Raw genomic sequence first — 18800 nt, 5'->3', positions numbered from 1 at the left:
TCAACTATTCGCCGGAATCTTCAAAAATTCATCGGAATCTTCAAAAGACATTCAAAATTCCTGCAAAACTTGATCAATGACGTCATTATACCTGATGATTATCTAATCAGATTGCGAGTCGCAACCGGAAGTGAGTCGGAACCGTTGATAGACGCCGGAATGTGAGAGAGTTTTGAGAACAGATTGCGAGTGAATAATGGAATGTGACTCGTAATGACCCTTTTATACTTCAACTGTTTCTCATGGGCCCAATCTTTTGGACTTGGGCCTTATGGACTTGGGTTCAAAAATGATTTTCAAAAGATATTTTTTAAAACGAACCCAATTAAAAAATCTGATTTACCAAAAATTACCATTAAACCTTTTGAGCATTTGTTTGCAAAAATAAACCTAAAAACAAAATTAAATAATAAAATATTATTTACAAAAATAAAATCAGGAAATTTGCATAGATATTCAGGGATCAAATCACAAGGTTTCGGGCTTGACTTCACTTATTAACACTGATCTACTAGAGGATGATCTAGACGATTGCCAGTATATTTGTCCTTTTAAACTCATCTCCCTAGATCTTTTCCATATAACTGCCTGTATCTTATTTTATCATGTTTTGATATTTTTAATAATGAGCACCCAAACAAATACTAATCAAATCCTGGAATTATGCACAGCTCACTCTATCATGCAAGCAGTTTCCCTACCACATATTTCACAAGTCCAATCCAAATTTCTGAAATCTTAACTGGGAATAGATTGAGAAGAGAACAGAATAGATCTTAGGTTGAGATGGTATAATATACAGATCAAATGAGTTTTCTCAATTTGATGTAGGTTTATTGGGTTTCTTTTGGGCACTAGAGGGCCTCTTTCGGGTGTAAATTGATCTACAGATCGACAACGTACAGCTAGGTCAGCATGTATCTGGATGCAGCAGAAGCTGACGTTGCCTAGCACCTCCAGGTCAGCATGTATCTGGATGCAGCAGAGGAGGTACACGACTTTTTCAGATAAGATTTCAGAATCAGATCAAAATTGTGTGTATCGGGAAAAACATACAAACATTCAAATAGACATGAGCTAATTCCAAGTGATTTTCTTTTCTGTGGTCATGTACTAGTTTAGTTCTGAACAGAAACAGCTATTGTTTCCAATCTTAAGGATAGAGCCTACCAACACATTATACTAGAGTCACACTATTTCGATACTGGTCTTACATGAGTCAGCCCTTGACCATAGAGTGAAAATTCATTTCATTTCCCAGTCCAGCCACACTTCCTTTTGAACCTCTTTTTGTATTTTTTCAATTTTTCAATGTTTTTGTATTTTTCGATTTTTTAATGTTTTTGTATTTTTCAAATTTTTTTCCCCCTAAATTTGTGCAGAAATAAAAACTACCTAAGAATAGAAAACTTTATGAACAAATTTACCTACGAAAAATAAAACATGCTCAATCAGTAAAACGGATCATTTTTAGAAAATCCACAAGCACTCTGAATTTCGAGCTGCTGACAGGTTTAGTGAACAAATCGGCAGCATTTGCATCTGTGTCGATTTGTTCAAGCGTAATCAGACCTCTGTCAAAACAGTCCCGAATGAAATGAACTTTAATATCAATGTGCTTGGTTTTGGAGTGAAAAACAGGATTTCGAACAATTTGTATTGCAGCATCATTATCGCAGTAAATAGTAGTGTTAAGATAAGTCAAACCATAATCCTGCAATTGATGTTGCATCCACACCACTTGAGAGCAAGAAGCAGAAGCAGCAACATACTCAGCTTCAGCTGTGGATATCGCCACCGTTTGTTGTTTCTTGCACTGCCAAGAAATGAGCCGATCACCCAAAAATTGACATCCCGCAGAAGTGGATTTCCTGTCACTGTCAGTACCTCCAAAATTGCTGTCAGAGAAAGCAAACAAGTCAAAATTGGAATCTCTCGGATACCACAGGCCAAACCGAGGTCGGCCTTTAAGATACCGAAAGATCCGTTTAACAGCAATAAGATGAGAAGTTTTAGGATTAGCCTGATAACGTGCACAGTTGCAAACAACGAACATGATGTCCGGACGGCTAGCTGTGAGATACATCAATGACCCGATCATTGACCTATATTGACGTTGATTTACAGACTCTCCTTCTTCATCTTCAGTCAATAATGGTCTCTCAGCCATAGGTGTTTCAGCAGGCTTGGCGTCCGTGAATTTGAACTTTGCCAGGACATCATCCACATACTTCCCTTGATGAATCAGAATTCCTTGTGAACTCTGCTTGACTTGTAGACCCAAAAACAGTGTCATCTCCCCCAGAGCACTCATTTCAAACTTTTTCTTCATAACTCTCTCAAACTCCTTGCACAAATCCTCGCTTGTAGATCCGAAAATGATATCATCAACGTAGATTTGAACCAAAATTTGATCACGTCCTACCCTCTTGATAAACAGAGTCTGGTCTATGGTGCCACGCGTATATCCATGAGCCAACAGATGCTCTGTTAGGGTGGCATACCAAGCTCGAGGAGCCTGATGTAACCCGTACAACGCCTTGTCTAACTTGTAGGCGTACTCAGGATGATCTGGATGCACAAACCCTGGCGGTTGCTCGACAAAAATTTCCTCCTTCACATCTCCATAGAGAAACGCGGTCTTGACATCCATCTGATAAACAGTGAATCCCATGTACGACGCGTAAGCCAAAAAGATCCGGATGGCTTCAAGTCGCGCAACCGGAGCATATACTTCATCATAATCCAGACCTTCGATTTGTCTAAATCCCTGAACCACCAGCCTTGCTTTGTTTCGAACGATGACACCCGCAGAATCCTGCTTGTTTCGAAAAACCCATCTAGTTCCAAGCTTACGCTTTCCTGCTGGCAACTTGACAAGCTTCCATACTCCAAGTTTTTCAAACTGGTTCAGCTCTTCGTGCATAGCATCTACCCAGCCAGGTTCCTGCAAAGCTATATCAATGGTTTTAGGTTCGATTTGAGAAAGATAACAAGAATATAAGCAAGTATTAATGGTTCCTGATTGACTCCTGGTCAAAATTCCTGCATTTACAGGACCAATCACATTCTCGATTGGGTGATTGCGTTGAACGCTCGTCGGTATGGCCAAATCAGGTACAGTCTCCTCTTCAGTGGTGGTGTTGCTAGACTCCCCCTCATTAGGTGCGGTTGTAGTATGAACTACAGGAGAAGTGACAGTACAATCCTCAGGAATTGGATCAGGAAACAATGCAGAGTCACTAGTTGCTGCACCCTCAGGGGATTGATTGACCATCGGTGTCGGAGTAGGATGTTGCGTAAACACCATTCCCGGTGGATCAACGGTATGATGCTTCACATTGTCTTGCATCTGGGCTTCGTCTTCTGTATCTTCAAATGACAATGGTTGTTTGGGAATAGACACACCTGCAACTGAAACATCACTTGACAAAATGTTAAATGATTTAAACAGAGCAGAATAATCGTATAACCAATCTGGACCAACTCTAGCGTCCGTAGCATTCTCTTCAAGCCACTCAATGTTGCACGACTCGACGACCTTTTTAGTTACTTTGTTGTATACCCTATAAGCAGAGCCTTTAGCATATCCAATAAAGTAACACTCGTCACCTTTGACTTCAAACTTTCCGTTGGAGTCCATTAGTAATAATACGCACGGACAACCAAAGATGCGAAAGTGTGAAACCGAAGGTTTACGTCCTTCCAGAATCTCACAAGGGGTTTTCATGTGACGTTTGTTTACTAAAGCATGATTCTGGACGTAACAAGCCGTGCTAACAGCCTCGGCCCAAAAGAAGCTAGGAAGCTTTGAATCAGCCAGCATAGTACGCGCAGCTTCAATGAGAGTACGATTCCTTCTTTCAGCCACTCCATTTTGTTGTGGAGTTCGAGGCGCACTGAACTGACGATCGATTCCCTTATCAACACAGAACGTATCTAAAATCACGTTCTTGAATTCTGTCCCATTGTCTGATCGAATAACCTTCACCTTAGTGCTCGCTTGATTTTCAGCCAAAGTGATGAATTGTTTTACCAAGACAGCAGTTTCATTTTTGTGACTGAGAAAATACACCCAAGTGTAGCGAGAATAATCATCGACGATTACCAAACAGTAAGCTTTCCTTCCAATGCTCAGCACATTCACTGGACCAAAAAGATCCATGTGAAGTAGTTCGAGTACAGCTTTTGTCGAAGGTGCTGGTTTAGTCTTATGAGGTTTTCGATGAGCTTTCCCTTTCGCACATGCAACACATTTTTCCACCAACATGAAATCCTTGATCGGAAGATCTCGTACCAGTTGACCTTTAGCTAGACGGTTCAGATTTTTCATATTTACGTGCCCAAGTCGACGATGCCACAGTAGACCATCATGCTCTGAAATCTTTGAAAATAAACAAGTGATCTCTTCACACGGTTTCTTGTTCATATCAATGACGTAAGCATTTCCCTTTCTTTCAGCTGTCATCAAGAACCAGTCTTCTGGAATAACAATCCCAGGCTTAAGAACATGACATCCCTTCTTCGTAAAATGAACTGAATTCACTCGATCACAAATCTACGAAATACTTAACAGATTGTGTTTCAGTTCTGGAACATAATTGACATTTTCAAAGCTGAGAACACCGTTTTGAACAGTTCCTTTCAAAGTGATTCTGCCAGATTCACCTCCCGCAAATGAGACATATCCGCCATTAAATTCTTTGACGTTCACAAGTTGGGATAAGTCTCCTGTCATGTGCCTGGAACAGCCACTATCCATGTACCACAGGCGCACGGTAGTCCTCCACAGCTGTTCCTGCACGAGTAGCGGGATTAGTTAGATTTAGGAACCCAGCCCATAGTGGATCTGGGTTTTCCTTGAGCATCGAAATACGTTACCCTCTGCCAAACTAAATTATCTTTATTCAGAAATTTTGAAACATTTTTGTTGGCGACCTTTTGATGATATGATTTCATTTGATTGGATTGCATGCCATTGACTTTAGGTTTCCAAAACTTTCTCGACCAGTTAGAATTTAAACTTTCAAAAGCGTTACCAAAAGAATTACTTCGATTACGCTGAAAATTTGTTTGTCTATTCTGATATTGATTATGGCGTTTGGCTGCATTCCAATCCTGATCAGAAGGTCTAGTCCTATGATGATGGTTGTTCTTCATCGTCTTAGTCCTTGCAGACTTCATTGACTCCGAACAGTGATATCGATTGGACGTGACCTTCTGATTTCGCCCTGATGGTTTCTTGTTCGGTGTCCTTGGGAGTTTACCACAATTTCTGGCAATGTGACCGGCAATGCCACAGTTAAAACATATTTGACGTTTCACACTTTGAATATTTTTGACATTTGGACTCTGTTTGCTTGATTTCGAGTGATTCAACGTTTTAGTTTTCTGACTATGTTTGATTTGTGGTTTTTCTTTTAACTGATTTTCTTCTGATGATTTCTCGTTTTGACCAACATCCTTTTCATTTTCACTTAATCTCGATTCCGAATTTGAACATGTATGAGTTTCATCCAAATGCGTTTTAGTAACACATTTATCATCTGAAGCTAATTCAGGTTCACTTCCCGAACAAGAAGAAGTCTCGACAATATGCTCTTCCTCAATGCATTTATCATGTGAAACTGAATCAGGTTTCTTTTCTGATCCTGAAAAATTTTCATCAATATGCATTTCCTCAGAGCATTTATCTTGTGACACAGATTCAGATTCATTGTTTAACACAGTTTCCAATGGGGTCCCACTAGATTCAACATTAGGGACGCCCACTGAGACAGATTCAGAAGAAGAATCAGGATACACTTGATTTTCTTGAGAAGGCGTTTCAGTGGTTTCACTGAATGCATCCTGAGGGACCTCACCTGTAACATTTTCACAAGCTGAAACATTTGGTATGTTAGTATCACAAGCATTTGAAGAAAAACATTCATCACCACACTTATTGTTCAAATCATCCACACAAACATTATCAGTTTTGCCCAAAACAACAGGCTCACAAGACGAAACAAAAGCAGAAAACGAAGCAAACAAAGAATCAGTAAAAGCAATGTCAGACGCAGTAGGTTCAGAATAATGTTCAAAACAAGGTTCAGACACATTTGAAATAACGACTGGTTCACTCCCATGAACATCACCACATTTTACTTCAGAGCTATCATCTGCACATGACAATGAAACGTTAGGATCAATTGTTCCTTTAGGAACAAAATTCAATGGTGAGGACTTTTGTGGCTCAACGTGTCTGTTATGAACAGACGATTTGTTGTTATTTGAACCATATGTCATTTTACTTTCGTTCAGTATCTCCTCCTCTATCATTGGTAAATAAGTGTAATTATTATTGTACGGAGGAGGAGTCTGATTATAGCCCAAACCTGACCCTTTCTTTTTGGAATATGCCAATTGTTGATCGCACAGATTTTTGACTAATTTACTGGAGGAATCGAATTTCTTAATGTTCAATTCATTTATTTGGTATTTATCTCTAACATTCTCCAGTTCTTTAGTCACCTCACACAATTTTTCTTTGACTATCATGAGTTGGGCTTCGGCTACACTGGCATCGTCCTTGAGTTGAACGATGTCCTTACGCTGAGCTTCGATTTTCTCTTTGAAAAGTTTTTCGTTTTTCGTTAAAGTAAAATTTTTACGTTTAATTTCATTATAGTCTTCGATTAGCTCAGCGTTGTGAATTCGATAAGACTCAACTCGTTCTCTACATTCAGGAGTGCAGAAAACAGAAATTACCTCTTCTTTCGTGAGACCTTTGACAGGTGCTGACAGGATTTGAGTCATGAATGCAAAATCATCAGCTGCAGTCTCTTCCTCTGGCTTAGAGCTATGTTCGCTTGAGGTCATGAAAGCAATGTTGGATGTAGCAGTTTGATTCTCTGGAGCTGATATGTTCAAACGCTCAATTTCTGAAGACCAATCAAAGTGAATGTTGGGCTGTACCACCAGTGCTTGTGCTAATCCTTGCGGCTGAGGACTTCCAGAAGTTTCAGCATCTGCTATACCGGTAGTGGTCACAAGAGCCCTTTCTCGATTAGGAGTTGCAGGTTGACCAGGTGTTGCTGGTTGTGCTAATTCTGCAGAAACTTGATCTCTGTTTACAAGTGGCTTTGGGCAGTTACGAGCATAGTGTCCTTCCTCATGACAGTTGAAACAACGAAGATTAAAGGGCACTTTAGCAGCTCCATTCCATGCATTTCCCCACCTGTTTTTACCTGTTTTTCTCACAAACTTTTGAGCTCTGAAGGCAGCCATTGCCATCTGCCAAGTGATATCCATTTCTTCAACATCATCTGGATGAATCTGAGACAGATCATTAGGACTCCACTTTGGTGGATCAAGCTTTCCTGCAATAAAAGCATTCAAACAGTTGATCACTGAAGCTGCTATTTCCAGTTTTTCCTTTGATTGACTGGCGAAGAAGGCTATCATTTCGTTGTTTGCAGCGAAGGCGGAAGTAGGAGCGACAGTAGAGACATTTCCAACATTTCCAGCAGAAGTAACAGTGGGCGCTGAAGAAACAACTTGATTTGAGGATCCAGGTGAGTGCCCCTTTGCTGAAATTTGAGAAGCGGATGAATTATTGCGAAACATCTGAAAACCTCCTTGAGACAGTAAGGCTGTGTTGTTGTTGTTGGAAGAGGCAGGAGCAATGGAGAAACCGGCAGCTAGCATACTGTTCTTGTAATTCGTTTCTCTTTGCTTATCATCCAGTTCGCATGCCTTGATGTGAGAGATCATCTCAGACAAAGGACATCTAGCTAAGTCTTTTGTCTTCTTGATCATTGCAACATGATGATCCCAACTCTTAGGCAGTGCATTGAGAAGTTGTCGATTGGAGGATGCATTAGTTGTATGAATCTCTTCCATTTGCATTTGAGTGACTAGCTTCACGAATCTCTGAATCTGATTATCGATTGTTTCACCATAAATGTGGTTGAAATTGTTGAAGTTTTGTTGCAGCAAGTTTCTTCGGCTCTCTTTCATGTCTTCGTTTCCTTCATACACTTCAATCAGAGAATCCCACAATTCTTTGGCAGATTTGCAGGAGCGAAAGCCAATAGCAATATCAGGACCTAAACCCATAGTTAAGTAGGAAAGCGCACGATCATCTTCTTCAACAATGAGCAAATCATCTTCAGTGTATTTATCTCGAGGCTTTTTAATTTTGACATCTGGTTCTGTAGGACTTTCCATCATAATCTCCCTAGGTCCTCTCAAGATACTGCGCCATAGCTTGTAATCTTTAACCTTCAGATGCTGTTCAAAGCGCCACTTCCACTCGGGAAAGTCATTAGCATCAGTTAATCTCGGAATACGTGTTGTAGTTCCAAGCTTTGAGTCCAGTTCTTGTTGTTGAGTAAGGGCAGACAGTTCACTGTTGTTCGATGACATGGTTAATTAATCAGTTAATTAATTAATTGATTTTATTAAGTCCAAAGTCAACAGTCCAAATGTCCGTAACACACTGTCGTTGCGAGTCGTAATGGAGATGGTTGCGAGTCAAGTCAACTGTGGATGCGAGTCGTAACCGAAGAGGTTGCGAGTCGTAACTGAGCGTGATGAGCCGCAACTGAGTGATTGCGAGTCGTAACCTGCAAAACAATAAGTGATAAGATCTGTTTACTCGCAATCCCTACTTTTCAGCAATTTCCAAAATTCAAAGATATTGTAATCTTTGAATCTGTTGACCACCGAATTCCCGAAAAATCAGCAAACACCAAGACTGAAATCAACAAACCAAAATCAGTGGTTTTTTCGATGATTCTGTCAAGAACATATAATAAATATTTCTGCAAAAACACTCAACAAAAAACCGGATCAGTAATATATGAAAATTCTTGAATCCGAATGATATCAAAACCGAGCCCTTGAATGGCTTCAATGGCTCTGATACCAATTGTAAAACCCGTGAGGATCTCTCAATGATATCAATCTTAACTTGTGAAAGCGCGGAATTCAAACACAAGTTGATTCAAGAACAAATATAAAGATCAAACGATGAATAATAACAATAAACAAACCGAAACTTGCATTCAATGTTTACCAATGACTGATACAAGTGTTCGAGAGGAACTCGGTTCCGTATGCTTGTGTCGCCCCAACCTCTATTCGCAATCAACAACCCTTAATCAAGTGATTAAGGTTGTTTAAATACAAAACATATAGGGCCGATACCTACTAGGCCCATGCGACACATTTACTAACTAGCCCAAACCACATTACTTGACCCAAAACATAAAGAACTAGTTAATTACAAAATCAATCCCTAGACATTGCTAACCTACATGAATAAACCTTCAGGTTCCAACAGTTTATGTTTATAATACTTTTATATGATATTCATTGTCACACTCTATATTAGATGTGTCATGACAAAAATTGGTGAATTCTGACTGCTTTTCATGAACATAGAACTATGTTTTTAAAGCTCCCTTTAAAGAGGAGAATTACATTTTGACATTTATAGTCAAACAAACAAATATTGACTTTAAAGTTATTTAGTTTTGTAAAAAATGGTTTGCAAAAGCTTTATTACAATATATAAACAATTTATATCGATCTTAGCTATAGTACTCGCAGTCATTGGACCACGTGTCCCTTAAGGCCACGTGATAAAGAGAGAGAAGGAGAAAAGAATGGGGGCGTCGATGGGGTGGGGTGGCCCATGGTAGGATCCCAGAGACGATGCGCCGACCGGCTGATGCACTCCGATCTGTGTTTGGCGGCGACAGTGGTGTTCTGACCAATGGCCCTATTGGCGGCTAGGGTTCCTTCTCTCTTTATTGGGTGTAAACATGGTTTCAGGAATTTTATTATTTCAATAATAACTTTAACCTTGAATTAAAAGATTAATAGATTTTATGCATATAAACACTTTGGGTGACTTTTGACCCATTCAACTTATTTTTAAAAGGCTTTATATTTTTTTTATACAAGATACAGTTTGTACCCAAAAGTTTATTCTTTTATAAGGGGTTAGGGTTGCACTTTTGACGTGTTCGGTATTGATGACTTTAGCTATTGTTTTATACGAGGTATGGATTGTTCTCCTCTCACAATTCCAAAAATAACTTTATTTGTCAATATACGTAAAACTCGAGGCCTTTTTCTAAAAAAACACTATTTGAGAAAAACCCTCCTTCACCCGGGCTTGGAACCGGCAAAATAAACTAAATGGTTTATTGATGGAAACGACACCCTACCTATTGGAATTGAGGGTATGGAACTGAAAGTTATATTCGGTCGTTGCGTCCCGAGTTCGTTTTGTGGCTGTGATGACTTTGGTAAAAAAAATTAGGTTCGACGTTGCATAGCAAGGATGGCGAGTGCGCTGTTTGTTACTAGCAACCTGTTATCCAGCCATGACAACCTCAATACCGATTCTGAGTCGTCTGTTACAAGTCATTAAAGTATTGAAGCGACATGGTACTTAACACAAAATTCTTGATCAATATCATTAGTTGCCGTCTTCTATAACCAAATTAGTTTTATATATATTGTTACCGTTACTGTTGTTGGCTTGTAGATCATACGCGACGTGAAGTAACTCAGAATTTTGTTGAAGACGCTCCATTACAGAAGCACACATTGGAAGACAACCTCTACGTACGAATTACAAGTACTAACCAATGGGGACGCCTAAAGTTTGTTTTTAACGCATACAACCTCCATTTGTTTTTATAAGTCATATATTTAGATTTACATTATGATTATAGTACTACTGCTTTCTTCAATCATAATTAGCACAAAAATTATTTTAATGTTCTTTATAAGTAAAAAGTCTTTTCATTACCCAGCCTGTTGGCACGACAATCTTGCCACATTTGAAAAAGAATACAAGCTTTAATATGTAGTTTTTTTCATCTCGGGCAAAGAACTCCACCACTCAATCCTACCGGTGATTACTTTGTGGCAAAGAGTATTTGTCAATTAGCATGTGTACTGAATAAATTACTTTTTGTATGATTTAGTTATGTGCTAATCATAAATAGCTTTACTATGATTTATTTCATTGATTATTAATTATATGTGTTCTGCTCAATATATGTTAAGGTCAAAATAGGTTCGGGTCAGTCAAAACGGGTTTTGCTCAAAATAGGTTCATGTCAATATGTGTTCTGCTCAATATACGTTAAGGTCAACACTGGTTAAAAATGCTTTATTTAAGAAAATATATATCAAATAACCGAAGTTATAAAAAAATAATTAAAAAAATGAAATCTATCCGGGTTCTAAAAATTGCTATAAAATCATTTGTCCAATAACATCTCAATACCTATAAAAATGAATCAAAACATATTTACCTAAGTGAGAAAAATCATATTTTTTTATGTTTATATTGAAAAGTTCTTTCATTACAAAGTTGATCTCATTGCCAGTATATATTATATGTTTGTGTTAAGCCACCCGCGATGCTCGCGGGATCTTAGGCTAGTATCCTATGTAGGATAAAAATTAATTGTCATTAGAGAACAATGTTAATAAAGAAAAAATAGTGTTTCAAAGAAGATATTGAACATTATGAGTGATGAACGTAAACGTACTTATAGATTACATGATTGAATCTGCATCTGTATCATTCGGACTCTACAAACAAAAAATCCACATACAAATTGTAAATGTTGTTTATACTTTACAAACAGGGAGCCGAGTAGTGAAAAAATGATTCAAGTAACCGACTCTCGGAGAAAACACACTGATAATAACAATTTCATCAAACAAAAAGTCACATGCAATTTGTGTTTTTAATAACATACAAACAGAGAACCATAAGCATACATATAGATCAATTAACATGAATATGCAATTGTATTCTTAAGATTCTACTCTACGAACAAAAGGACACAAATTGTAAACATTGTTTATACAATGATACCATATAAAAAGGGAATCGAGTGATGAAAAAGAACCAAAGTAACTGACACCGGAAAGCGCACTTTCAATATAAAAATCGACATACAAATTGTGAACACGTGCTGTTTATACAATACAAACAGAGAACTAAATACAAAAAGAACCAAAGTAATAAAAAAACGAAAAAGAACACCAGTAATAATTCTAGGATTACTATCATCATGATAGTATCATGTAAACATAAAATGGTGGGAGTGAAAACATAACGGAATCGAAACTTCAAATAGCATATGTAAAGTGTACGATGTCAAATCTGGGAAGAACATGATTAACGATCGGATAAATAGGAAAAACGAAGGGGAAAGAGAATTCAAATGGTTTCGATTAATCAATAGTTGATCGTGTTCTCCTGAATCCATTCAGTAACAATCAATAACCTTTGGTTGTGATACATCTGATCGGTATTATGTTTCAATGATTTTGTACATGATCTGACGAAGAACATGAATTAAATAAAACGATGTTGACCCGTTCAACTTAACTGAACAATTATCAATCGTGTTCGTGCTGATTAAAGTTACAAAGAATTGAAGAATAATGGATACTTGCCGGTGAACAATGTGAACGGTTACGGTGGTGAAAGTGGAGATATAGGAGGTGAATGTTAAAACTTTGGGAAGGCAATAATATTTAATTGTCAGAGGAAATGCCGAGTAACCGTTTTTTAAACGACACCTCTTTTTTCTTCTTTTTTTTTTTTTTTTTTCTTCTGAAACGGTATATTCATTTATGAAAGAGGTGTAACCTCAAGGTGCTACCCAAGTTTACTGATTGTGTATATACTAACTTGCTAATTAATTGAATAATACATAATGAAAGGGTGTGAGTAAAATAAACTAAGACCATCCGTAGTAGGGCGGTATTTTTAAAAAAAATTGAAAAGAAAAACGCCCCCCCCCCCCCATTACACTAGGCGTTATTTTTGAAAAAATTGCATGTTGGCGTTTTATTTAAAACGCTGAAGTGGGTCAAATGGAATTTGAATGTGGCCAATGGGAGTGGTCCAAGGTTTGACTAGCCAATGAGCAACTGTTTCCTTTTTTTTTGTTTAATGATTGGAAGGGGCATTATTAGGCATTATTCCCACTACGCCACTTTTGCAATAACGCCCCATGCTGACTGGACTGCCACGTGTCGAATAATGCCCAATGGTGGGGTCATTATTTTGTTTAACCACTACACATGGTCTAAAGGGTGTGACCTTTAAACAAATGTGACATAACCAAAGTTGCTAATTGTATAAGGGTATAATGTTTTGATAGATGTTTCTTACAATTGAAAATTCAATACTGGTACAGTGGTTTGTTTTGGGTGTAAAAATATGATATTATGACCCATTTAGTTAAACCATGGATCGGATAATGATCCATTTAGTTGTATCATTAGTGTATGTGATCTTGCATTGATAGGCTTACCTTTAAAAATCAAAATAGATGCAATTTAAAGACTATATATTACGACATGACTGCTTAACATATACGTTTTCGCTGATTCTACATCGAACCATAATACATTGTACTAGACGCTATTAAACATGTATATAAAACAAACACGCTTGTTTATTCCGCCTGCAATACCATCACCTAAAACCATAGCTCCAATTATTACTTTTCCGGCAACTCATCCCTGCCACCTCAAGGAATGCTACACAATTGAACCACACATTGGTTTAGTCACTAATTAAGCCTTTAAGTTAGTTCCACAAAACAACTCACCTGTTACAGTCGACGTTGGGGTTCATAGGAACGTTGACAGAGATACCACACTTGCCAGGAAGGCCAGTGGCGGCATCAGCCCGAACCTGCAGCTGCCCCGCGGCACTCTTAGCACAATTGCAAGCGGTTCGCCTATCTGCTTGACTCTGGATGGCACCTTGAACCTTCTTAGCTCCACTGCAACAATTCGCAGATGGTGAACCACCTGACCTCAGGTAGCTTATGCATGGTGAGAGCATACCAGCAAGCTCACCGCAACTAATGGCTTCAGTTGGGTGCACCATGACTAGAGCCATGGTTATCATTGCTAACATGGCTACATGACTGATCACTGGTCCTTTCATCTTTGATTTTTTTTTTTTTTATGATTTCAATTCTTACACTTGCTTATTGTGGGTGGTGGGGTGGGTGATTTATAGTAGAGTTATCGGTGATTATGTTAATGGTTTTGGGCACGTAGCAAAGAAAATGTGACAAATGTACCTTTAAACTCCAACTCTTCATCATTTTGCTTTAATATTTTCTATAAAGAGTAAGTTTGAACGGTGAAAAGATATATTTTTCTCACTTGTTTCATCACATTAGTCGGTGTTTCATGCAACGTGTATCCATATGCCTCATAATAACATATGGGTAGATGGTTGGTGGTAGATTTAAACATCTTTATAACTTATAAGCTAAAGATGTCAAAAGAGGAAAATCCCAAAAATAAATATTTGACCCATTAGCATTCACAAAACAAACAATTAGTTTCGGATTGCTTCAAAAATAAAGATGGACACACATATGTTCCGCGGTTCGCAGGAGGCTGCACATATGTCCGGGCTATTCACGCTGGTGTTTCACTCTTGGTTGGGGCCAAATTTTTCTCTTGATTTTTCTTATAAAACCTTCGGACGTCACACTGGAACATATGTACACCCTGGTGGTTACGCCTAGAAATTGGCTGGAATTACGCCTTTCTATGTCCACATGGCCTGTGACTTTCGTTGTAAGACTACTACAGGCGTCACGTGGAAAAATCTTAGCCTGTCCACGTGACCGGCGAGTGGTGCACTCGATGTTCAAAGATGGACATGTCTCTTCTTCTAAAGGATCCTATATAGGCTATATATGTTTTTTAAATCAGAAACTCAATGTTCGTTTTATGAATTTTGATGGGCCATCTGTTTGCTTTAGTGATTTTTCCTATGAACACACTAGGACCTAAATGAGGGTTCTACATGAATCTTCCTGTTCATAAAACCATCTTTACAATTAGTCTACCATGACACCTTGACACGAATTTCATATTTGTTTAGAGAAGTATCAACGCTTAATTTTGGAAAAAAATTACTAGAATAGTCAAGTTGATCTTCAAGCTACGAGCATAGATATACATTTTTAGACTACGGCTATTTAGCCTTTCCTTTTTTTCATCTGCCAGCTATTTAGCCTACGCTTTACACGTGTCTTTTTTATTGGTTCTTTTTGTGGACCCATTGTACTTCACCATGAGTTTTTGTGTATGCTAAGCCTAGCCGTCTTAGTTCACGGATTTTGTTTGTCGTTGTCTGATTGACTCTTTTTGTCTTTGTCTATTTTCCCAAGAATGAATATGCATATCTGTTTCTCACTTGAAGTAATCTATTCTAGGAATTTTCTCCTTCAACTTCTCTCTTATCTTAATTTCAAATATTAGTTTCTTTCTTCCAATCTACGAGTTAATAATCAATTGAGAAAATAATGCTACAACTTTCTTCATTTCATTACCGAATTACAAAAGTTAAAAGTGTTATCACTTATTATATATACAGATACAGATTATTTCATAATAACATACTATAATATTATCATAATCATTTATAAAGCATTAAATTAAATAATTATTAATTTTTATATGTTTATTAATTCTTGTGTTTTAATTTTGTACTATTTCAAATAGTAATCAATAATAAATCTCATGGCATCTTGCTACCTAGATATCTTTCAATACGAGGCATCTTGCTAACACCATGAATAAATTTTTGCACACTAGAATGTAAAAATTAAATATATTTATTATATTTAATATATATACCCATTATATATATTGCATCAAAATATAATTATACCTTGGTAATTGTTGATAGACCGTATTACTCTTATTAACTAATAAAAGTTTCTCCTTTGATGTATTTAAGGAGATGACTAGAGAGTGTTTTAGATAAGACATTCACAATAACATCACACAATAATCTAGATTCTCTCCATAATCATGAGTTCCTAATTGAGAAGTCGAAATCTCATTACTTCTCGAAAACCCATTATCTCATGAACTATTAATGTGATTTAAAATTCATATAATATTGAAATGTACTAACATCTTCTAGATGTAGTTTGACTGATGAATAAATGTGTCATTGCACAGATACTCAAATTGTACGCCGGTGCATAATTTTATCATACCAAGATCTTTCATTTTAAATTCATTCTTTAACAACTGAGCAACTTTCTCTATATCTTCAGGAGATCCGATAATGTTGATATCATCGACATAGACTGCTATTATAGTGAAATTTGAGAGTGCCCTTTTTACAAAGACACATGGACTGATTACACCAGACTTGTATCCTTCTTTTTCGAGATATTCACTGAGTCGATTGTACCACATACGACCAGATCGTTTGAGACCATATAAAGATCTCTGGTGTTTTATAGCACACATATCTCGAGGTGTTGATTTTAGTGCTTCAAGCAATTTTAATCCTTTAGGGATTTTCATGTAGATGTCGTTTTCTAGTGTCCCGTATAAGTATGCGGTAACGACATCCATAATTCTCATATGAAGTCCTTTAGAGATTGTGAGGCCGATTAGGAACCGAAGGTTTATCTCACCCACTACAGGGGAATACGTTTCCTCATAATCAACTCCTGGGATTTGGGAAAACCCTTGTGCTACAAGTCGAGCCTTATATCGTACAATCTCATTGTTTAATTTCTCTGTATTGTAAACACCCATTTATAACCTACAGGTTTGACGTCCATGGGTGTTCGGACTACAGGTCCGAAAAGATATCGCTTCTCAAGAGAATTTAATTCGGTGTTTATGGCGTCTTGTCATCTTGGCCAATGATTTTTGTGCATGCACTCTTCTAAAGTTTTAGGTACGTAATCATTTTCATTGATTACATTTGTTGCCATAGCATATGCGAATATATCATCAACACATGTTTTATTTCAGTTCCACATTGTACTATCTTGTACATAATTAATAGAGATCTCATTTCATTCGATACCGGTGTTTCTTCTAAAATTTCATTTTCCTATGGAATCATAGTTGTCTCTTCCAGGACATTTTCCTCTACTGGGGTTTCATTTATAATATTCTGTGAGTTTTCACCAACTGTGTTATTTTGCTCTTTTCGTTTATGTGGGTTCTTGTCTTTGGAACCAATTAGTCTCCCACGCTTTCTTTGTATGGTAATCACTTCCGGGATTACTCCAATTCCGGCAGGTGCATTTAATGCTGGTATACGTGACTTTGTCACTCTATTCGTGTCCGTGAATGCAACTGGTAATTCATTTGCTATTCTTTGCAAATGTATAATCTTTTGGACTTCATATTTACATTAACCGCTTCGGGGGTCGAGATTTGATAGTGATGATGCATTCCACGTTATTTCTTGTGTTACTAGTCTTTCATTATTCTTATCTCCCCCTAAGACTGTGAACATTGTTTCATTAAAATGACAGTCAACATACCATGCTATAAACATGTCGCCCATCAATGATTCTAAATATTTAACAATAGATGGGGAGTTAAAACCAACGTATATGCCCAATCTACTTTGGGGTCCCATTGTAGTACGTTATTGTGGCGGTATTGGTACGTATACTACAAAACCAAAAATTCGATGGTGGGACAGACTTGGTTCTTTTCTAGTTCGTGATTAGCAGTTGGCCTTAATCTAATTAGTGCAGGGTCATGCAAAATAGCATGGCCCCATGCAGAAGATGGCAGTTTACATCTCATCAAGAGTGGACTAGTGATTATCTGTAATCGTTTAATCAAAGATTCAACTAAACCGTTTTGTTTGTGAACATGAGGCACTGGATGTCGAAATTAATCCCAATTGACAATAGTCGTTAAAAGCTTCGGATGTGAATTCTCCTGCATTATCCATTCGGATGTTTCCAATTTGATTATCCGGGAAATTCGCTCTCAATTGTATGATTTGAGCTAAAAGTTTGGAAAATGCTACATTTCGAGTAACTAAAAGATTCACATGTGACCACCTTGAGGATGCGTCAATTAAGACCAAGAAATAGCGGAATGGTCCACATGAGGGATGTGTAGGCCCACAAATATCCCCTTAATTTCTTTCTAAAAATGAGGGGTTTCATGTATTAGCTTAGTTTGTGAGAGCCGAGTTATAAGTTTGCCTAGAGAGCATGCAAAACATGATAAATCTTGTGGTAGCAAAACTTTTGAGTTTTTAAAGGGTGCCCGGTTGCACTTTTAGTTATACGTCTCATCATTATGCTACTAGGGTGACCTAGTCGATCATGCCATATATTGAATGTATCTTTATCTAACAACTTTTAGTTACTCACCATGTATGATTTGATAGGATTGATATTAGTATAATATAATCCAGAGGATAAAGCTTGTAGTTGTTCGACAATGGTTTCTTGGCCATTTGTGTTTGAAGTAATTTGAAGATATTCAATATTGGTTTTAGATATTGTTTTTAGGTGGTAACCGTTTTTACGAATATCTTTAAAACTAAGTAAATTTCTTCTGGATTTACTAAAATATAATGCATTACCAATAATAAGCCGGTTACCCGAAGATAACGTTATGTGTGCTCTGCCGGAGCCTTCGATAAGGTTACTGGCACCAAATATAGTACCAATCGGTGTCTCTGCTGAAGACAACTCAGAGAAATATTTCATATGCTTAAGAATAGTGTTAGTACTACCGCTATCTACCAAACATTCATCACCATTAATGGCTTTACTGGAGCTAGTATACATATTTCTTCAGGAAATAAAATAAATAAAATTATTGCAAAGAAGTTTAAAATTAAACATTACAAGAGTTTAAACCAAATCAAGTAAAAAGTCATAGTGGATATATGTACCAACCGGTGACATAAAAGATACATTAAATATGTTTAAATATTACGAACA

General features: G+C 37.4%; 1 protein-coding gene across 1 annotated transcript; it reads right to left on the bottom strand.

The window, feature by feature from the left end:
- Window positions 1-13361: 13361 nt before the first annotated feature.
- Window positions 13362-14262, bottom strand: LOC110936193 (non-specific lipid-transfer protein AP10-like). The gene is made up of 2 exons (XM_022178538.2): window positions 13647-14262; window positions 13362-13575 (listed from the first exon to the last, which is right to left on the bottom strand). Exons 1-2 carry the CDS (start codon window positions 13988-13990, stop codon window positions 13566-13568), a joined length of 354 nt encoding a protein of 117 aa, XP_022034230.1. The 5' UTR covers window positions 13991-14262; the 3' UTR covers window positions 13362-13565.
- Window positions 14263-18800: the final 4538 nt, after the last annotated feature.

The sequence above is a fragment of the Helianthus annuus genome, chromosome 17, assembly GCF_002127325.2.
Source record: "Helianthus annuus cultivar XRQ/B chromosome 17, HanXRQr2.0-SUNRISE, whole genome shotgun sequence".
Taxonomy (NCBI): domain Eukaryota; kingdom Viridiplantae; phylum Streptophyta; class Magnoliopsida; order Asterales; family Asteraceae; genus Helianthus; species Helianthus annuus.
Note: the sequence above shows the minus strand (reverse complement) of the source record. Positions and strands in the feature narration are given on the sequence as shown.